This window comes from Pleuronectes platessa, chromosome 21, assembly GCF_947347685.1.
Source record: "Pleuronectes platessa chromosome 21, fPlePla1.1, whole genome shotgun sequence".
In the NCBI taxonomy this organism is placed as follows: Eukaryota; Metazoa; Chordata; class Actinopteri; order Pleuronectiformes; family Pleuronectidae; genus Pleuronectes; species Pleuronectes platessa.
This window is the reverse complement of record NC_070646.1, coordinates 5,497,090-5,519,140: the sequence shown is the minus strand read 5'-3', so window position 1 is coordinate 5,519,140 and position 22,051 is coordinate 5,497,090. Positions and strand designations below refer to the sequence as shown.

At 43.5% G+C, this 22,051-nt stretch overlaps 2 protein-coding genes across 2 annotated transcripts in view; one reads left to right on the top strand and one right to left on the bottom strand.

Moving 5' to 3' along the window:
* Positions 1 to 349: 349 nt before the first annotated feature.
* On the bottom strand, positions 350 to 19,696 carry nrap (nebulin-related anchoring protein). Its single transcript, XM_053414297.1, has 44 exons — positions 19,390 to 19,696; positions 19,120 to 19,214; positions 18,356 to 18,450; positions 18,121 to 18,208; positions 16,729 to 16,833; positions 15,922 to 16,029; positions 15,622 to 15,729; positions 15,418 to 15,522; positions 15,079 to 15,186; positions 14,883 to 14,990; positions 14,638 to 14,745; positions 14,168 to 14,284; positions 12,824 to 12,928; positions 12,586 to 12,693; positions 12,309 to 12,413; positions 12,114 to 12,212; positions 11,892 to 11,996; positions 11,667 to 11,774; positions 11,429 to 11,536; positions 11,151 to 11,348; positions 10,951 to 11,055; positions 10,775 to 10,873; positions 10,558 to 10,662; positions 9,722 to 9,829; positions 9,384 to 9,541; positions 8,784 to 8,937; positions 8,570 to 8,674; positions 7,325 to 7,423; positions 6,899 to 7,003; positions 6,699 to 6,806; positions 6,359 to 6,472; positions 6,061 to 6,258; positions 5,785 to 5,889; positions 5,460 to 5,558; positions 5,264 to 5,368; positions 5,070 to 5,177; positions 4,530 to 4,841; positions 4,338 to 4,442; positions 3,916 to 4,014; positions 3,713 to 3,817; positions 3,506 to 3,613; positions 3,020 to 3,331; positions 2,573 to 2,725; positions 350 to 2,276 (listed from the first exon to the last, which is right to left on the bottom strand). The coding sequence occupies exons 1-44, from the start codon at positions 19,397 to 19,399 to the stop codon at positions 1,974 to 1,976; spliced, it is 5,463 nt and encodes a 1,820-aa protein (XP_053270272.1). The 5' UTR covers positions 19,400 to 19,696; the 3' UTR covers positions 350 to 1,973.
* Positions 19,697 to 20,171: 475 nt separating this feature from the next.
* Positions 20,172 to 22,051, top strand: part of casp7 (caspase 7, apoptosis-related cysteine peptidase) — a gene marked incomplete in the record, with an annotated part of 3,488 nt that continues 1,608 nt past the window's right edge. The window contains 2 exon segments of the mRNA XM_053414302.1: positions 20,172 to 20,466; positions 20,589 to 20,641. Coding sequence (XP_053270277.1) covers positions 20,589 to 20,641 — 53 coding nt within the window.

The following is a 22,051-nucleotide window of genomic DNA, read 5'->3' as shown; positions in this document are numbered from 1 at the left end:
ACCAAACACTGGCTCTATAGGGCTTTGAAGTTTTATTCAACATTCACGATTCTACTTTTTAGTTTTAAAACGCATTGTTGCTCCACTAAGTCCTACACACTAATGCATTTCCTCTTCAGTAAAACCTCGAAACCTGTATTGATTGAATACTGCAACAGTTACTAACCAGTAAAAAACTTCACATTCCTCAGCCAATATATTTCTCCATAAAACTTCGGCTTCTCTCTCCACCTTTCAGAGTCGTACAGTGCAAAGCTGTTGAAGGCTCGTGCTTTGCTGATATCTGACAAGAAATGCAGAACACCTGAAGTCTATGGAGATTTACTGGATGACAGCATGATGGGGTCAGAGGAGACAAAGGGGACTCTGGGACTCTGGATGGAGACAAAGACTCCCTGTCAGGTGAGTATCTTCATAGTGGCGCGGCAAGATAATTAAATACATATGTTTATATGTTTAAATATGAAATTCAAACAATATTACATATATAGATATGTAGGTTAGAATTTGGGCATCTAAAGCTGGATGTCATGTGTTCTCTGAAACATTGTTAGATTGTTCCCTCAGAATGAATCCTTTATATCTGCTTTGGGAGAGGGATCTCTTCCCCGGAGTCAGACAAACCAAACACTGGATTTATAGGGTTTTCAAGTTTTGGGCGACATCCAGGATACTAAGGTTTAGTTTTAAAACATATAGTTGCTCCACTAACTCCTACACACAGAGCCTTTAATGCATTTCCTCTTCAGGGAAACGTTGACACTTGTACTGATTGAATACTGCAACAGTTTCTAACCAGTTACATTTTTTTCACATTCCTCAGCCAATTTATTTCTCAATAAAAATTCAGCTTTTCTCTCCAACTTTCAGAGAAGCTCAGTGCAAAGCTGTTGCACGCTCGTGTTTTGCTGATATCTGACAAGGTATGAAGCACACCTCCTGTCTATGGAGATTTACTGGACGACAGCATGATGTGTGCAGGGACTCTGAAGGGAGGCGTGATTGCCTGTCACGTGAGTATCTTCATAGTGGTGCGGCATGAGAATTAAATACATATATTTGTATATATATATATATAAATATGAAATTCAAACAATATTATGTATAAACATGTTTTTAGGTTAGATTTTGGGCATCTGACGCTATATGTTCTCTACAGAAAATATTATAATCCTAGGAAGAAAATTAGACGAAAGGTTAGTTTGGCATGAAAAAAAACTGAGAAAAAACAATTTAATTCATCAGCGATAAAACCAAGCATTTACTCTGAGTCCAGCTTTGAGTCAAAAGAGGCACCGTTATAAACTCACAAAGCGGAACCTGCCAGACAAAATGGAGATCACACATCATTTCAGTAGGACTGCACTTCTCCCTCTCGACGTACACCAGATGATCAAACCTTGTGAGAAAACTGCTTGGCTGCAACAAGGCTGCGTCTGTGCCTCGTCTATTTGAACTTACAGCATTCGTTTTTTCCTCATCTTGCAGCAATCTCCGGTCCAGCTCCTTTTCCTCTTCTAAACTTTCTCAATAAAAGCAACTGAAAACTTTCCATCCAACATTTAACACAGTATCACCTCTGCTTTACAACAATCTGTATTCTTCACCTGTAAACTGTCTGTGGAGGCACGTTCATGATCACATGTCACCTGCTGCCTAAATGAAAAATAAAGTTGTTTTTTCCTACTCTGATTTCACTCCATACTTTATCCGTCCTTTTCATAACATACATGACGAGGCCTGTCCTGATTCAACATGCTTAATCCCCTTCTTCATCATCTCAACCATATTGCACAGATAATTGTTGCTCTTACAGTGTTTGACATTGGTTTGGCATCTCATGTAACTAGACTACAGAAAGTAATTTCACCAAAACATCACCCAACAAGAGAAACACTCAGTAAAAGTTCACCACACCTCCTGAGAGTGGTCGTCTTTAACGAACTCTAACGTGTACAAAAAACGCGACAGATCTACGCGTCTTCTATCGCAGCAGCTTCACTGGACGACAGAGACGTCCTCACTGTGTTCTGGAAGGCGGCCGACGAGGCTGACGAGGCGGCGCTGGACTTCTTCTCCATGGACTTGAACGAGGTTGTGGTGGTGGAGGACTTCTTCTGCACCGTCTGAATGGTCTTCTTCCTGTTCACGTGAAGCACCTCCATGGCGTCCATGTTGATGCCCTTTTGGATCGTCTCGCTCGTCTCCACCTGCTCTGAAGCCTGATGCTGCTGCTGCTGCTGCTGCTCTTCCTCCATCTGCTGCTGGTGATGCACCTGAAAGTGTTATATCTCATTTTGAAAACTCGCACAGAGGGGCGGTGCAACAGAGGTGGGAAGGTAAGCATCCCCAGGGGCCCCTGAGCTGAGCAGGGGATTTATATTAGACCACAACCACGTCAATTTTTGTGAGATTCATTAAATTCCATGATAGCTTCTGTAGAGGAGGCCGCAATGAAACCATGGTCGGTAAACCACCTAACACGGCCCAACATAAGGTCCCCCCTTTCTCCTGGAACACTCCTATCTGCATGCACACTGTGTCGTATATACACAAATCCACCGTCTCTCACCATCATCATCATGTGCTGGTACTTTGCGATGGCCTCCTCAGTGGTGACCCCCTCGGCAAATCCAAGCTCTGCAGCCCGGCGGGCGAGCTCGACCTTGTGGGAGCCGGGAGGGGTCCAGCCCACTCCTCTGATCTGGTCGGATTTGTAGTTCACCTACAACAACACGGAGCAACAATGAGGGTTCGACCTCACATGGCTCGAATCGGGTGAAGGGACAAATACATGTACGTGGATGCAGTGCTGTCACCCTCTCGCCATATATCAACTTAAAGTCATCTTCTCTAATAGGATGAATTAAACTGTTTGGGAGAACTGGAGAATTTGCTCTGAGGTTGTGTTTTATAACTTTTTAGCTTTAAAAACAATGAATTGATCTAAGAAATGTATGCATGAACATGTATGTAGAGTCTATGCCCATTTTCAGTCCACGCTTCCACCAGGACTTACATCGCTCTGCAGCTTGTAGGCCTGCTTGGCGTGCTTGACGTTGAGCTGCTCGGCGTCACAGGTGTAGTCGTGGAGCTTGTGGCGGTAGGTGAGGTTGCTGGCCTGAGCCTGGCTCTTCTTGGCCATCAGGAACTCGGGCTGGTCGGCGTGCATCTTGTACTGGCCTCGGTCCTCCTTGGACTGGCGTTTGTACTCCAGGTTGCTTTGGAGTTTGCTGGCTGCCAGAGAATGCACCATCTTGGGGTCGTCCTCCACGCAGCGCAGCCCCACCTGCTGGCCCTTCTCTTTCTGATGGGACTCCTTGTAACGGAACTGTTGGAGGGAGAAAGGGAATAAAATGGATGTGTAAATATAAATCTCAGGAATGACTTTCTGTCGATGTATTACACAGAAAGTGCAAGGAGCCAGAATAAGATGAATAAAAGGTGCATATACAGCGGAGGAATCTTAATTTGCGACTCAGATCTTGTGACAAACTGAACTCACGTCACTGGCGATTTCTCTGGAGGCCTTGGCAGTCTGGAAAGGAATGGCGTCCAGCCTCAGGTCGTAGCCCAACGTCTTCACCTGCTCCCCAGACGCCTTGTACACTTTCTTCAAGGGTAAAGAAATGAGACATTGTTTTTTTTCCCCGTGTCGATTTATTTTTGCCTGTATTTAGGATTGTGAGAAGCATCCTTGGGAGCGACTTACATCACTAATCTGCTGGGCGTTAATCTTGGCTCTCACAAAGTCTGGATCGTCTGAGTGTAAGGTGTATTTGTGCATGTCATCATCCTTCCCTGCTTTGTACAGCCTCTGCAGTCGAGAGAAGAAACAAGCAGGACGTCAACATACAGCTTGAATAACAGTGACAATTGTTGTTCCTGTATTTGTCACGGATGCTGGTGCTGTACCTCACTGCACTGTTGATAGCTCGTCTTGGCATGGACCATATCGGGAGAGTCGGCCACTGAGGTGAACTTCAGACTGTCCGGCAGCTGGCGATACTTCTTCTGCACGAAGGAAAAAAGACACAAACTTTCACAGCAGGAAATAGAAACAGTTGAGACTTGAGTCATCGAAGACTTTTAGATTTAGACCTGAAAGAGTAACAGTTACTCAGTAGATGACTATTAGTATTACTTTAACACTGAAAAAAATGAAACGTGATAAGAAATGTTTAGATATTTTTGCTCTCTGGTCATATTTTATATCACTTAATTCTAGCTGAGTTACATCCACAGGCATGTATATAAGAATTAGCTTCTGTCGGAGACTTTTAAGTCACTATATAATGTTGACACAATTTATTTTGTTTAATTTCCCTCATACTCACATCACTTATAAGATCTCCAGCTTTCTTGGCCGACTCCATCTGAGGTGCACCCACTCCGTCCCAGGCCACTCCTTTCATGAAGCTGAGGTCCGACTTGTAGAGATTCTAGACACAAGTCAAAAAAGCGTTTGTCAGCAGTTTGTCTTATTGGCATCGTCTCTCATCTTCTCGCTCTGCATCTCGTCCGCTCACCTCGCTCTGCAGGTCGTACGCCTTCTTGGCCCATTTGACCTTCATGTCATCCGGGAGCACCGTGTACTCGTGCAGCCTCGTCCTGTAGTCCTGCTCGCTGGCCAGCGACTGGGCGTTCTTAGCCGTCACCAGGTGAATCATGTCGGGGTTGAGGTGGTACTGACCGCTGGTGGTCAGCGCGTCCCTGCGGTACTCCTGGTTGCTGGCCAGACGACCGGCCTGCAGGCAGTGAAGGAGAAGTGGGTCTTCCAGGACGCTTTTGCTGCCGATGTGTTTGCCTTTGTCCAGCACGTGGTTGTGTTTGTACTTGTACTGCGGAGAGGCGGAGGATGCAGCTTCAGTTTTAGACCAACACAAAGCAACAGCTACACTTCCTGTTAGAATCCAGTACAGGATGCACACGTTTTAAACTCAGGAGGGTGTCGATTAAATTCTGTTTTTAAAGGTTGTCGTTTATTGTGGTATTACATTCTTCGCATGCTATTTAGTTGGATATTTTCAATGAATATTTTGGTGTGTAGCCCAAGCTTTGTGTCTCACATCACTGGCGATGCCTGTGGAGCTCTTGGCAGCCTGGAAGGGGATGTCCTGCATGCTGAGTTTGTAGCCCTGAGCCCTCAGCGTGTGCCAGGACTCTCTGTACTTGACCTGCAGCAGAAAGGCAAAGAGCAAATCGTCAATAACCTCGGAGCGAAGTCGTTCGGTCTTTTTAGAGTCACAGGAAGTAACGGTACCTCGCTGAAGTTGGCTGCGTTGATCTTGGCCTGTGTGATCTCTGGGCCCTGAGATGTTAAAGTGTAGTTGTGTTGGTCGTTCACACTTTTCTCTTTGTACAAGCGCTGCGAGGGAGAAGCAAACAGAATATGTCATCCAAAACGACAAAATAGGAGAAGTTTACGAGACAAGAAGTAAAACTGATAAGCTCCTCACTTCATTTGTGATCTGTCCGCTGAGTTTGGCGTGGACGATATCTGGAGAGTCTGCGACAGACGTGTGCTTGAAGCTGTACGGCTGCTGACGGTACTTTTTCTGTGGCAGAAGAATAAACAACCAAGTTAGTCCCTCAGTTTTGTTTTAGTAGATCTAGATTTAGACCTTGTATTCTGAACAAGGTGATTATTCGTCAAAATCCAGAAATATGACAAGATTACAGAATGTCCTGGAGACTGGGACCAGGCAGGCAGCTCATAGCGCCGGATGTGCACTAACATTGATTAAGTGCACAAATACAAACAAAGCACAGAGGACGTCTCACATCACTGATGAGGTCTGAGGCCCTCTTGGAGCCTTCGATCTGCACGGCCCCTGTGGCGATCCAGGCTGCACCGCGCAGGTAGTTCAGGTCGGAGCGGTACACTTTCTGCGACAGACGCGAACATCACAAAAACACATTTCTTAACAATAAGAAAAACTATTCAAATGTCAAATTCAACAATACAATTAAAACCTATGAAACTAAGAAGATCTTGAGACAATTTTAGACCAATTTTTTTAAACATTTGAGTCTAATGTCCCGTTCCGCCCCTCTCACCTCGCTCTGCAGAGCGTACGCTTTCTTGGCCGCCAGCACCTTCATGTCGTCAGGCAGAGACGTGTACTGATGCAGGGTGAGTCTGTAGTCCTGATCGCTGACCAGCGACTGAGCCTTTTTGGCGTGGGCCACCTCCATCATGTCCATGGGCAGATGAAACTTTGAGCGCTCCTTCGCTGAATCCTGCCTGTATTTAATCTGGGAGAGACGATCGGATAACACACAGTTATTTGTTTGTTATTTGTTGGCGTCGCTGCTCTTTCTCAATATTGTCAGTTAAGTCAGAGCAAGAACTCACATCACTCTGCAGCTTGGTGGCCTGGACCGAGTGAGCCATGTTCATGTCATCCTGCAGCCCCTTCAGCCCGATCATCTTCCCTTTCGTCCTCTCAAATTCCCCTCTGTACTTTTGCTGAAATGACACAACAATGACACAAACTTAGTAAAGTGAGACGTTTAAAAAATGTCGAAGATGTTGCCTGTGTAATTTCTTTAACTATCTATTAAGTCCACATCGCTAAGATCTGTATAACCTAATATGAAAGGTGATGTAGGAAAATAAACGATTAGAAATGACGAAAAGAGAAGTTTGCTTTTCAAGCCGTGGTAAAAATGATGTTTATCTAATAAGTTCTCACATCACTGAGGATATCCCCAGATACTCTGGCAGATTGGAAAGGGATGGCATCCAGACGCAGCTTGTAGCCACCGTCGCGTATCTTAGTCCACGACTCCTTGTAGCGGCTCTGAAAACACACACAGACATCAATAGAGTCAGTTCCACATAGTAACACACCTTGTGTAAGTGTTAGTTTAAAAAAAACGTGTCGTCTTTTACCTCGCTGATGTTCATGGCGTTGAGTTTGGCCTGCACCATCTCAGGCAGCTCTCCACTGAGGGTGTAGTTGTGCTTCAGGTTTTCCCCCTTCTCCCTGTACAACCTCTGTAAAGGGAGAAAGCAGATGTTGTCAGATTATAATCTATTGTTGATGATGGTCAGCTCACAGTTCAACTGGTTTTTACTGGGGTCTTTCTGTGTGGCGTTTGGCTCCAGACGAACAACCATTAACACTTATGATCAATCTGGAGTTTCCAATGACCCTGACCCCAATCTGCCTGAGTGACATGTACACTTGACCCAGGAAGAGCCGAGACTCAGACCTGGACCCTTCTTTCTGTGAGGTGACAGTGCTGCCCGCTGCACCCCCGCGCCACCCTGCATAAGATTTAAATGACTTAGAGCACAGATGAAATTTGAGCTTACATCAATGGCCAGTTTGTTGCTGAGTTTGGCTTGGACCATCTCTGGGGTGTTTTCGACACTGGTGAACTTCACAGCGCTCGCGTCCTGGCGGTACTTTTTCTACAGGACAAAAATAAAATACCAGCTTGAGGAATAAAGAAAGTCAAAAACTGGCGCTATCACAAACTATAAAAAATATGCATCAAATTGAAAGAAATTGAAAGTTAGCAGGTCAGCTTGTACTTTAATTATAGAGACGTACATGCATAGACACGTAGAGACAGGATGAACTTGAGGCTCTGATTCTATTCGTGTTCCCTCTGTCGTTTCAGGGTCTGATGTTGGGGGGCGCTGAGCGGAACCACCCTTAAAATAAGTGGCTGCTTATGAGAGGGTTATGAATAGAGCCTGGTGTTACAAAGTCCACACCAGATAGGTCACGTATAAATCTTTATATATCGGTTGCGAGCATTTAAACATAGATGTTTAGGAAAAGAGAGGTGTCAGATTTTAAAACACATTTATACATTTCAAATGTAAGTGGGAACAGGTCAGGGAACATTATGGGATTTCATTATATTCATTTAGGCTAAATTATTATTAGACATCAGTTATCTCATCTCAAAAATACAATGTTTTCTCCTTTTAAATGAGTTAAATAGGAACTGATTATAATTAGATGTGTTTTTCGGGGGTTGGGAGGTTTCTGTAGCACAGCTGCTGGTTTCCTGTGTGGACATTGTGCGGCGGGAATATCTGCAGACCAACAAGCTTTAAAGGAAACCGGACACTCGGCTTAATGGAGATGCCTCACAGCTTTCCCTTCTGATGGTCTGGAGGGCCCGAATAACTGAGGCGTCCCGGCCCCCCTGCGTTACCTCATCTGCCTTTCTGAAAAAACTGCACGGACCCAGGAACTGAATAAATGTGGTAAAAAGGGAAACTGAATTCAAAATGAACGAAGTGGAATCTATATTCAGTCCGGCCTCGTGTCAGAGCTGCGGCCTCGTCCACACACTTGACCCAGTTTCCAGAGAACTTGAATGATCCGCGGCTCTTTAAATACATTCTGACCTCAGCTGTAAACCTAGATATGCGACATGTTGCACAATCACTTTCTCTGCGCTAACTTCGCCACATACTTATCATAGTTATTAACACTTCAATCATACAGGGCTGAGGGTAAGTGCTTAACCGTGTATCACACCCCATCGCTTTCGGGGCTGATTTCACCAATGCATGCTGGGTGACGGGGTCGGAGGTTACCTCGCTGACGAGCGCTCCGGCCTTCTTCGCCTGCTGGACGTCCAGAGACTGCGAGGCCTCCCAGCCAACGCCCTTCATCCAGTTCAGATCGGACCTGTACAGTTTCTGAAGACACGCATTCACCAGAGAGCCTTTTCAATCTCAAGCGCCAATTTCCACGAGATAAATCGCCATAAAAGAAGCTGTTGCTCGAACGTCAAACGATGAGACTTACATCGCTCTGCAGTCCGTAGGCTTTCTTAGCCCAGGCCACGTTCATGTCCGTGGGCAGCGTAGTGTAGTCGTGGAGGAACGTCCTGTAGTTGGTCTCGGTCGCCAGGTCTTGAGCCTTCTTGGCGTGGCTGATGTTCAGCATGTCCAGAGAAACACTGAGGAGGAGATTCAATTCATCAAGTGAGGAGTTTAGCTGCTTATGTGCTGATGAGAGCGGTTTGATTCCTGTGGCCATTTCCAATCGGATTAATAAATCAGTTAATAATTCAGATATAACATTTAGAATAAAGTTGCCTGTTATTTAAGATGTTTATGATTTTCTGAGGCACTTGGAGGTTCGAGGACACTCAGAGCACAGACAGAAAATGAGGTCTTAATGATCTCGTTAATGACCAATCCATTCACACTAAGTGGATTTGTGACACTTCGATGTGGACCAACCACGTCACACCTTTGTCTGCTTTTTCTTTAAACCTGCCTCAAATAAGAATTTCCCTGCTCGAGCGCTCAGATATTCATCTTACACACTATAACTTTATTCACCTGGTGATCAGATGAAGACGAGTGTGAGAGATGAAGATTGGAGAGTTGTTTAACTCACTTGTATTTGGTCTTTGTGTCCTCGTAGTTTTTCTTGTAGTATTGGCCGCTCTGCAGTTTGGTGGCCAGAGCAGAATGGGCCATCTGAGAGTCGTCACTGACCGACTTAATACCGATCACCTTGCCTTTGTTCTTCTCATATTTCTCCCTGTATTTGACCTGCGAACGGACATTAACAATATTAACAGTCCAACCAAAATGCATGTTTTCTTCTTTGGTTATGTACTGAACTGCAAAATTCCTGTTTAAAAGTAGAAAATACCCTATTGCATCAGTAAAATAAAGAATTCTCCTCAGGGCAATTTTATAGGTACAGAGCATTTCATTTGAATAACTCACGTCACTGGCCAGGTCGCTCTTGGCTCTGGCGGTGAGAATAGAGAGAGAGTCCAGACGCAGCTCAAAGCCTTTTTCTCTCTGCTTCTCCCATTTGCTCTTGTACACTTTCTAGAAAAATAAATTCAGAGTCACCGAGCATGTACAGTAAATTATTTATTATTTGTAAAGTCATATTTTCCCCAGACTTAAGCTTAAAACCCATTTTATTATGAACTTAATACAATGGTACTTTTTGATTCCTCAATTACAAAGCCCAGCACAGCTTTTGTTAATATATGGGACTAAATTGTTTTGTAAAATAAATGAAAAGGTATTTTTATGGATGTGTCTTTTTAGTATTTGTATCTCCTTTCCGAGAAGGCAAAGTACTTTTTAAACACATAGTTGTGTGAAGTTGTTCAGTAAATTGCCACATGCGAAGCAAATTGCTCATGAATAAGCTTTATTGTGTCGAAATCAGATCTAAAGAACCAAAGCCACTTAAACCCCAAAACAGATAAAGTGGATTTTCAGAACTAATCTAATTGTCCTAATTTGTAATTGATGGACTGAGTCCTCGGTTAATGAACTTTATTTTGTGCCTCATGGGAACACTAAAGCCATGAACAGAGGAATCCAATAAATAAACATTTTCAGTCCACAAGGTAACGCCATGATATTTAGAAAAACTGATCATCAGATGTTTTACAAATAGGAAGATAGATTTTCTTAGCCGTTCTCAGCTATTTTGATAATTATGGAATTAGGAATTGTTTCCAAAATAGTGTCTTAAGCAATGAGATTTATATATTTAAACTCTTTCTACACAAAGAAGCTCTTGTATTTGCCGGTCTTACCCCACTGAGGAGGCTAGCGTTCGCCTTTGCTTGTAGGAACAGCGGCTCGTCATTCTTCATGGTGTACTGGTGCATCATCTGCTCCGTGTTGGCTTTGTACACCAGCTGGAAATCAGACACAGATATATATAGATACTGTATATATATATATAAAGTGATCGTGCACCATGAGTAGCTGGACATGACTTGGATGTGCAGCTCTGAAGTGAAACCTTACGTCGCTCTGCAGCTCTTGGCTCTTCTTGGCATGTTTGATGGAGAGGTCGTCCGCCACATGGGTGAACCTGATGCTGTCGGCCTTCTGACGATATTTAGTCTGAAAGAGGACAAAACGGTAGATAAACAGTCTGTCTATTACATTAATAAGTACATGCGGGTGATAATTGTACTTACATCAGTGAGCTGATCTCCAGCTTTCTTGGCCTGGGCTATGTTCATACATCCTTCGCCATCCCAGCCCACCCCCTTCATCCAGTTCAGGTCTGAGCGATACTGGTTCTGCAGAGCAAAGGATGAAAAGAGTCATTAAACTGATGATGTTTACCATCAGTGATATAAATTACTGGGGTTCATCCCTTCCTCCCGACTCTTACCTCGCTCTGCAGAGAATAAGCCTTTTTCGCCTGCTGGACCTTGATGTCGTCCGGCATGACGGTGTAGTCGTGGAGCTTTGTGCGATACTCCAGGTCGCTGGCGAGGGCCTGAGCCTTCTTGGCGTGGCTCAGGTTGATCATGTCCATTGGAAGCGTGTACTGGCCCTGGCTCTCCTTGGAGCCCTTCTTGTACTCAATCTGAGGTGATGAATGATAAAAGATCAAATTGAGTGTGACCATCCTGTACCTTCCTGTGATCCCCGATGAAGTGAACTCACGTTGCTGCTCATCTTGGCCACTTGAAGCGAGTGCAGAGTCTTGGAGTCGCTCATGTTGAACCCCACTGCCTGGTCCTTGTTCTTCATGTAGCTCTCTTTGTATTTAATCTGAAACACATGCCGGCCGGACTTAATTTAATTTGCCGGCTATTACACCCGATTAAACCCAGTTAGCTTGGGGCCCAACCCCCGTCAGATTATATCTGCTTGTAGTGGAGAGGAGTGTGTGTTTGCTTACATCACTGGCGAGGTCTCGGGACGCTTTGGCCGCTCTGACGCTCAGGTCTTCATTGCCGATGTCGCAGGCCTTGGACTTGGACTTCTCCCACTCCTCTTTATATTTAATCTGGAGAGATGAGTGTGGAGTGTCAGATTTAGGAGAAGTACCTTGTTGTGATTATATGTGAATTAGTGTGAATACAGGCCTTTGCATGCGAGTGTCAGAAGGCGGCTTTTAACTTACACCGCTGCACAGAGCCGCGTTGGCTTTGGCGTTTTTGATTTGGGGCAGATCCTGGGACAGTGTGTACTGGTGCTTCGTCTTCTCATAGCCTGCTTTGTAATTCAGCTACAGGACACAGGAGGCAGAGTCAGCTCAGGGCTCATACGTACAGTGTGCAGCTGAAAAGTACTGAGGAGGGGGGTTGTTAATCAAACTGCTTGTTTTCATAATAGTTTTACTCACCTTGCTGACGAGCTGAGCGTTTTTTCTGGCCAGAACAATCTCAGGCGTGTCCGTCACTGACTTGTACTTGACCTGGTCGATGTGTTGCCTGTAGTTCTTCTGCAGCCACGAAGGAAAGAAACATTTGTAATAAACCAAAAATAAGTTTCTATAATATATTTTTACTAGAAAAAAGGACAGTTGAGGTGAACTCACGTCTTTCAGGGGGTCGAGCTTCCTTTGGCTTTGGTAGCCTGGTGTGAGGGTGGCTGGGTAGTTGTATTCACCCTGCTCCTGTTCACAGCCTTGTTTGTAAGAAATCTACAACATACAAGAAGATGATATCTTTGAAATCACTGGTTTTATAAAAAAGCTCTTATCAACCTAATGGAAAAGTAAGTATATATGCAAATAATGAATGCAATATTTAATTTGGTTTGTATTTTAGTGTTTAATCAATTAGAATGATTTGAATAACTATTGACAAACTTACATCACTCGCCAATTTCCTGGCCTTTATAGCGTGCATGGTCGTCTTATCAATGCCGGACTCTGCGTAGTGTCCCTTCATATCACTGATGTACTTCTCTTTGTACTTGTTCTGTCAACGATGCAGAAAGATGGAAGAAAGCAAATGAGCATCCAAAACTCTCCACTGGAAAAAGTGGCAAACAAGTTATGTTCATTGACGTTGTGTTGTCTTGCTGCATAATTGTGAAAGGAAAACTTACGTCACTGGTGAACTTGGCGACTTTAGCAACATTATGAAACTGTGGCGTGTCACAGAAATTGATGCTGTGACCTTTGGTGTTCTCCAGGTCCTTCTTATACTCCACCTGTTCCAAAAATACATCAAAATAAAGCAACACTACGTAATTTTACGTTTAACAGCGCCCTCTGCAGTCACACGTGGTGATTAATTATTTTGGGCTTAAAAAAACAAAGCCGACTGGGTAGTCCCACTAATTTTACCCATGATCCCCGGCTTTCTGAATTAGCGTAACAGCCGCTATACCAATCACACCAAACTCTGTTTAGAATCCGTTTCTTCGCTGAATACTGGAGATAACCCCTGGTTTTTAAAGGTCTCTTAAAGTGATCTACAGTTCAGCATCACTCTTTAAGTCCCTGAGCCGGATTCTGCCCATTGAAGCTGCGACTATCAGTCACAGGTGTCCGGGGTGAGGAGTGAGAATGAAAGAGGAAACATTCTCCTCATTCCAAGTCAGTGAACCACGACACTAAACTGGAAGCTGCTATTTGAAGGTAGAAAAAGATGGATGGTGTTTGAGCTTTGTAACATTTTTCAGTGCTAATCCCTCATGGCACAGAGCCGCCAGTCGTTCCATTGCATGTTATGTGCTAAATATACATTCTACAAGTGCATGCAACTAATCAGTCACCGTCGCCGAATCCATCATAACTCAAGAGTCAGCAGAGCAAAGCTGAAATACTAATGACGCCTTTCTGAGCTTAACGAGGACACCAGCATGACACTGGAAATACTACGCGGGGAGGGGGGGGGGGGGGGATTTGTCAAGTAAAAATAAGAAAAGCAACGTTGAGTTTGAATTATGTCATGGAAGCCCCACAACCTTGGAGGTGAGCTGTAACCCCACCGGACAGGCATGTCAGACATGCTGAAAATGTAGATTGAGTGGCTACATGTCTGCAGGACTCTGACTCAGTATGTGCAATATTAGAACACACACACACGCACACACACACAAACACACACACACACACACACACACATACATACATCAAGGTGACGATGAGGATGACGATACTGTTTTCTTCATCGAGGCAGCCCCATTTGCAACATCATATAATGTTGTACAATAGACAAATGTACATGAATTAACTTAACTTAACACCTTACACACACAAACACACACACACACACACACACTGAGAAGCAGGATCTGTTAGTGGAAATGCTTTGTCGTAAACTTTATCATACATTTAACAGTATTTATAAAAGCAGCCTCCTGGAGGACTCAGAGTTACAGGACGTTAAAGTGAGGATCTGGTGTTTATTGCTTTGAGGGTCTGACAGTCTATAACAAACTCACCTCACTGACAAGCTTGTTGATCTTTCGGGCGCTCATCAGAGCCAGATTGTCCTCGGATGTCAGACTTTGGAAGTGCGAGGTGCCCTTCATCTTGCTGAGGTCCTTTCTATACTTCAGCTGCAAAGGGGGTAAACAATGATTTAGTGCGTACACAATAGGAGGACAACATATAGTGTTACTGCAGGATCAGGAGATTAGCAACACACACACACACACAGAGTCTAATTCTGTCGGGGTGGAGAGTTTAAAGCATGACAACATGGGGACGTCTTGTCATTGTTGTCCCTCATTTATTCTGCCCAGTGACGACAAGGCCAGAAGCTGCAGCTCTGACACTCGACGTGTTTCCAGTTCACAACTGATCCTGGGTACACTTAATCTCCCAGTGTGCAGGAGTTCACACGCACCAGCCTCGACAACAGTGACTTCTTGTCAAGGATCTATTGTGTGTCGGTGAAGCTGAAACTCACATTACTCGCATTCTCCTGGGCCTTTTTTGCCAGACAATAACCAGGAGTGATCATCGCAGGGAAGCTGCCTTTGCCTCGCTGCTGCTCGTACCCTTCAGTGTATGCAATCTGCGAACAGGAGAGCACGTAAAATAATCAATCACACGTAGTCCACAACATATAAGTAATAAATGCTATTCAGAAAGCCCAGTAAACTATTTTCGGAAATAGACTGAGGTGAAAAACAGGTTCAATCACTTCCTTACCTGGCTGAAGTTCTCTGCGTTTTCCCTGGCGTGAGCTGACTCAGCTACTCCAGCCTCAGTGCTGGCTTTCCCCTTCATCTCCTGTTCGTACACCTGCCGATACTTAATCTGGTTGGATGTAAAAAAACTAAATTATTATCTGCTGTAAACCAATGATCCAAGCTATGTAGCAGTGTTTATTTATTTTGCGACTTACATCACTGGCCTGCTCAGAGGCCTTCTTTGACATCATGTATCCTGGTGTAAGATGTGCAGGGAAACTGCCCTTGCCTCTCTGCTGCTCATACTCTTCAGTGTAGGCATACTGCGGGAAGAGAAGCAACGATTCAGGGAAACAGGATTAACTGTTGCAACTGACCAAAAGCTTTTGTTTCATAATGATCTCAAGTCAAATAACATAAAGGCTTAAAGGAGACTGATTAGTTTTAACTTTACAGACCTTTTACATACATGAAAAAATCTATATAGCGTAGTAGAGAAAGAGAAACTGAAAAAGCATCACAAGTCACAAATACAGGCTGAATGAAAGACTTACGTCGCTGACAATTTGCCCCTGTTTCTTGGCCAGAAGCACCTCTGGAGGGTCAACAAATGTTGTGTACTTTGAAACTCTCTCCTCGTGTCCTTTTTTATATTCCAGCTGCAGAGAAACAAAAAGAAAGGGACACTCGAATGCGGCTCATCGAACTTCACACAGAGTCCCCACTGACCACTGATGAACAAACTCTTCTCCACTTACACTACTGGCCAAGGTGTTGGCATTCTTAGCCGTCACGTAACCTGGTGTGATCATGGCAGGGAAGCTTCCTTTTCCTTTCGACTGTTCATACTCCTCAGAGAACTTCACCTGTCACCCAACAAACTTAGTCAGGACATTTGGCCGACACTGGGAGGCTAGTTTACCCAGTGCCTCATCAAAAAACATAGCTCTCTGACCAAGATTTTAAAAAGATAAGTTAGAGGTAGAGTTGCCTCTTTAATGATGAAAAGAAAGGAAGAAAATTAATATTATCATGAATCTAATTGAGGGAATACTCACATCCATGAGGGCCTTCTGTTCCTGAGACATGGTCACTATATCCTGGCTGCTCACCGTGCCTGAATACCACGTCTGCTGCTGTGAGAACTCAGACTGAGACTGAAAGGTCTGTCGGGAGGTTAAAAAACAAACCGGATCAATATCAGATATTCACAGGGTCAAGTTGTAGCTTGTTAAATCAACCATCTAACCCTGAGTACTTCTTTAGTTGTCAGCATTAACCTAACAACTGACCATATACTAATCCTATACCACACAGAAGAGGGGGAAACACTGTATTCCATGATCGCTGAAATCCTACACTTTCGGATTCTTTCTATATCTATGATAATTTCACACTCTTATGTGTCATTTGCAAAGTAGAAGGATACTGGGCATTATGAGTAGGTAAGTTTGCTTTGTATATTACTGATAATAAGTAACAAATATTATATGATAAGTATATTACTGATAAGTCAAAATAAAGGAACTAATTTTTATTGCCTCCACCAAAGAGGTTATGTTTTCACCCCTGTCTGTTGGTTTGTTTGATTGTGCGCACATTTTTGTGCAGATCTGAATCAGGGGGCAGATCTTAATTCATGGATCTTGATGGGAAAAAATATTGGTATGTTTAGTGGAATGATATTTTAAGATTTGGTGAAGGTACAAATAAAAATAATGGAATTTTAAATGTGAACTGTTGGGCATTGGTGGAGGTTTGCACTCTACTTAGTGCCATTCTAGTTTTCTGAGTAATGTAAAGATTTGTGGTGGGAACTCTCTTTAACTACGTGTAAGAGGCCAGTTGCTCTACTGGGAGCTCACCTGGCTGGCCATCTGTTTGGCTAGCAGAGCCTTCTCCAGCTCCACAGACCTCGTGTCACAGTGGAAGGTGGACATAAAGCGCTCGCCATCTTCACGATACTTCAGCTACAAGTGCACACAGACGAAAAGCATTAAGCCAAGACCAGCACACATTTGCACACGTACATGCTCGACAGCAGCGGTATACTCTGCAGCAACCAGTTTGGTGGTGGGATGCACACAATTCAAACGGGTAAAAAAAACAGCCGGCCTGGACTAATAAGACCTTGACTCCAATCACTCTGTTCTTATGTAATCAGACCTCATGCTTAAAGAGATAATATTAGAGCGCTGTTATTAATAACTGAGCTTTAATCAAGATGAAGCTGCGAGGAAAGATCCAGCATGGAGCAATAAGTGATGAAACTCTGAGCTGTTTGCTGATGATCCTGAAGATGTATATGAGATCAGCTTTATCGCAGGGGGGGTAACCCAGATGATGAGGGTTTTCTCTGGAGCATCAATGCTAAAGATGATAAACAGGATGTTGAAATATGTTCAACATCCTGAGGCAAAAATTTTAAACTCAATGAAACGTGCTTAAAAAGTAATAAAAACAAAAGCATGGCCTGTAAACTAACATGGTTTAATTCACCTAAAGCTCAGTCTTATTTCCCTCCAGTGGCTGACAACAGTAGCCTGATGAGCTTGCTCGCCTGCTGCCAACATAAGCACACAGGCATTGCATGACCTCGTGGACGCAGACAGACGGAGACGGACGACAGCAGGTGGCCGGGCAGAGGAGAGGAAGGGATGTGAGTCTGTTTGTCCTGACGTATAATTTTAGCCGCCTGAGGCATAAAGTGGGCTCAGCAGAGGGGTTGTCTCGCCTCAGTCACAGGCCCAGAAATAACCCGAGCCGCGCTCTCCATTCCACACGGCTGCCGTCACCCCAGACTCGGAGCAGCAGGCCTCCTCGTAAGGAGGCAGTGAGGCATTTACAAGAACACAGGGTCGAATCTTGAACTTTCGGCCTATATGAGGGTTAGTAGGCTAATAGAACGAAAATAGAAAAAGGCAGAATTATCCAGTTCCTGAAATATTTTGGGCGATTTCATAACAATGCGCCCATGAAAAAGTATAACATCAGTTTACTTAAATACAGGTTTATGTAAATTCTGCTGTAACGCATCCATCAATGCCTTCTTTTAAAAAAAACACAATGACCTAAACCGACACAATGCCTGCTATGAACAGAGGCGTCCACAGTAATCCCTGCAGTCGTGACCAACCAATGATGAATGATCTCCCATGCCTTTAACAGTGACTAATGTCGGCCTTGACTCGGAGCAAGGCCGAAAGGTTTCACCTCGTGTTGTTGCTTCTGTGTTTTTACGTGTGACGTCATCTTACCTCACTGCTCGCCTTGCTCTGCTTCTTTGCGTTGATGTTGACCGGGGTCTCGTAGACGCTGGTGAATGTGTTGTTCCTGGGATTGTGTCTGCAGGTGTAGAGATATGGAAATGGTTTTCATTTTAAAATACTCAATTTTGAGTTTATGGGAATATGTACCAGAGAAAAATGCGATCTTTGATCAGTTTTTGGGGAATTTGCCCCAGCTTTTTTTTCCACCCTCAGGTGTACTTACACAGAGCAGTATGGCCGCTTCTTGTGGCTGACAAAGTTATTGGCGGTGAGGACCATCTTACAGACGTCGCAGTGAAAACACGCTTTGTGCCAATTCTGACAAAAGAAAATCACATATTGAAAAACGTAACTTCTGATCTCAAACTTTTTACATATTGCTTCACTCAGTCAATGTATAATGTATCATGCAAAGAATAGACAATCTCTACAACTTGGACGGGCAATTTTAGACTTTAAATTAACTGGGTCCAAAATAACAGCAGCGATCACAGCTCTTCTTCCAAATGGACTCGCTGACTTGTCAAATGCAGATTTTATGTCACTGTAAAAGTGATAAAGTGTCTCGACCAGTTTGAGATGCTCCAATCCATAACAAATAAAGTTTACACACATGTTTTGTGTGTTGTATTTGACTGAAAGAAATAGTTAAGTAGATTGAAAAAAGAAAAATGTTGGACCAACTTTTAAAAACTTACTTCATTTGGTAGCAGAGAAATTCCTTTTTTGTTCAAATACAAGTTTATGCTATTTTAACACAACTGGTAACTGTAATTTGAGGGGGAAAAAATGGTTATGTGTTACCAATTATTAAGTATTTTAAAGTAAAAATAAATAATTAAACTATCTTTTCAGTGTAACTTAAATGTTGGTATTTTACGGTTGTTTGCATTTTTCGGACATGATCAAATGTCCCCGAACTACATTAGTTTAACACACAACAAACATCCACAGACACTCGCTCCTCTCAGGATCTTCGGCTGTTACCTGGTCAATGCAGTTGATCTTCTCAGCTGGGTACACCACAAACCTACACCTGGCACAGGACTGCATGATGAATGCTTGTCCTTTTGCCCAAAAGCCTTCAGAACAAAAAAATATCAAACAAAAAAAAGGGAACTAGTGTGAATTCCCTGTCACACACGCAGGCAAACAGAAGTTAAGCGGAGGATCAGGCAGTGACTCCTCGGCAGTCGTGTGTCTCTGATGCTGGTAAAAGTAGCTCTGTGACTGTGAAAGTCTGTCACTGGCTCTTACTTGACACCATGTCCTGTGATGGACCAACCCCCTCCCATGCCCCATCCCGGTGGAGGGCTGGCTGAGCCCAGCTGTCTGGTCTGCAGGAGGAGAGAGAGAGAGAGAGAGAGACAGAGTGACAGAGAGTTCAGATGTCACTGCGTATGAGTAATGATCCTGAGTTGGACAGCGAGTTCAACTTCTGGCATCTGACCAGAAGAAATAGGTGAGTAACACTAGTGTTTTAGGAAGGTGTTGATTCATTGATGATTTGAGAAGGTGTGAGTTGTAGAGCAGATAAAGTCACTTACGTGGCACCGAGGAGTGTTTCTATTATTTAGCCAACTCTCATTATGATGAATGGGGTGGACTAAATAATAGAAACACCTGCCAGTCTATTACATAGAACAGCACATCTCCATGTGAACAAAGATTTAAAACAGCGTCACTCTGAAAGATTCAACAAGAACTCAAAAGTTACTATACTTAGCTTTGTTTTATTATTGTGTAAGCTTTATATATATATATATATTGAATATTGTACACAGTGGATATGAATAAAAGTTTAAATTTCATTCTTCTACATCATGGTTATTACAGAAGTCTCCAAGGAAATACATCTTCTGAACAGATTTAGTGTATTTGTCACTGTGGCAGGTGTTTTGCTTCCGGAAACCGGGGATTGTGGGTAATATCTACTGTCCCGTTGCATTTCCTAATTGTTTTTAACGTGGATCCCGACGGAAGTCATTACCACACGTGCCGGCAGAGGGCGCTGTTGCTCAGTGACAGGGACACAGTGCTGCTTTTAACAGGGACACCTGGCAGCCCCGGGCTCTGACGTAATGACGCAGAGACGTGAAGTACTTTCGCTTTCTCAAGTTTTTCGGGAACAGAAACTCGAAGACAACCGCGAAGACGGAACCTAAAACCTACTGATTTTTACACCACAGCTCCTCAACACAACACAAACAACAACGTGAGTTCATGACAAAGTGTTTTGAGTTCAAGCGAGCGAGTCTTGGCTCGAACCGACTTGTGTTTTCTCAGGTAAAAAAACAGCTCAGCTAGCAAAGTTAGGTGCGACATAGACCTCAGGTGAGTTACTCGCTTACTCTTAATGTGGCTGGGTAGTAATAAATAATGCGTTAAAACCACGTTAGCCTCAGCGCAGTTGTTTGTAAACCAGCGTTGAAGCTTAAAACGTGATGTGACCGCAGATGGCTGCAGGACCCCCGGAGACCACCGGACTGGAAGATGGACCAGAGGAGGAGGTGGAGGAGGAGGAGGCGACGGGAGACGTGACAGACGCCAAACCTGACCGCAGAGGAAGGTTCCTGCTGTTTGGGAGGTGACTTCCTTGTTTACATTATTTTAAACTACTGGACCTACAAACACACACACACACACACACACACACACACACACACACACCCCTGATAGTGAAGCAAGTAGAGGCATGTGTAGTTTGTGCCTTGGGGAATTGAATTGTTTGAATCCAGTTTGGCAAGCTTTGGATTGGGATGATGCAGGTTTCCACAGCTTGGTTAGTGTGAGAGAATCGATTTATTTCAAGTTAAAAAACAAGATCTGTACCTGTGCACATTCCCAAACCCACTCTGATACACTTCTGATTGACCTGATGGTAGTTTGAACTTGTCACAGGACAAACAAACACCACACACACACACACACACACCAACACACACACACACACACACACACGCACAAACACACACAATGTCGAGCAGACACATACTTGCTTTGAGGGAAATAAAATAATCTCTATTGTTTTACGTCGTGTGAGACGTAAAAACACAGAGTAACAATAGTGTGCATATTCAAACATGTACATTATTAATATCATTACCACCTCAACATTCTAACAGTGATGTAAATATAGTTTTAGCAAAAAAATAGAATGGATATTAACATTTAGAATTATGGTTCCACACAATGAACACGATCCAGAGGCCTGGGAGCCCGTAACCCAAACTGGTGCATTGTTCTTTTGAATGTGCCGGACTGTGCACTGATCCCCATCTGCTGTACAACAACATTTTAAGGAGTTAGTGGAGTGTCCCTTCAGATAAGTCACAGACTTTGAGTGGTGGCCTTCTGTATTAACTGTCTTTGCTGTAATACAAACTTGAAAAAATAAGAAGGAAATGTACACTACCCTTGATTTGACACAGAAACTTAGTTTTTAATCCTAAAGTCTATTTGGGACTAGTTTCAGTCCTCAAGTGGCTGCTTACATTTAAACTGTACTACAGCAGGGCCTTAAAAACCAGTTTCATTGAATAGGCTCATGACAAAGCCTCAAGTCCAACGTTCACTGATGGGAGATCTGTTTTATTCCAGTCTGACTCACAAGGTGGCACTGTGACCCTTTGTAGTAGAGGAACACTTCTCACACAAGTTTCTCCCAGACAAAGCCTGTGTCCTCAGTAAGGCAATACACAGCTTTACCTTAAATAACATGGGAATAACGTGGGAATAACATTAGATGATGTTTTATTCTATCTTCCAAAACCACAAAACATAAGCATTTCAAAGATAGAGTTGCTTAGATGCTAGATTTATGCTAATTTAAGTTTTTATTTTTAAATCAAATTGTTTAAATACAAAAACGTCATAGTTTATCAATCCATTTGAGGTTTAAAAAAAATGTGAATCTGCT

Bases quoted from the DNA above. Each gene is read 5' to 3' on its own strand.
- nrap (XM_053414297.1), bottom strand. The intron at 12,414-12,585 runs GTAAGTTTGTCA...TGTATGTTGTAG, and splicing joins CCAGGAAATTGGCGAGTGAT to ATTTCTTACAAACAAGGCTG. The intron at 11,537-11,666 runs GTAAGCAAACAC...CATGTGTTTCAG, and splicing joins CCCGAGACCTCGCCAGTGAT to ATTAAATACAAAGAGAGCTA.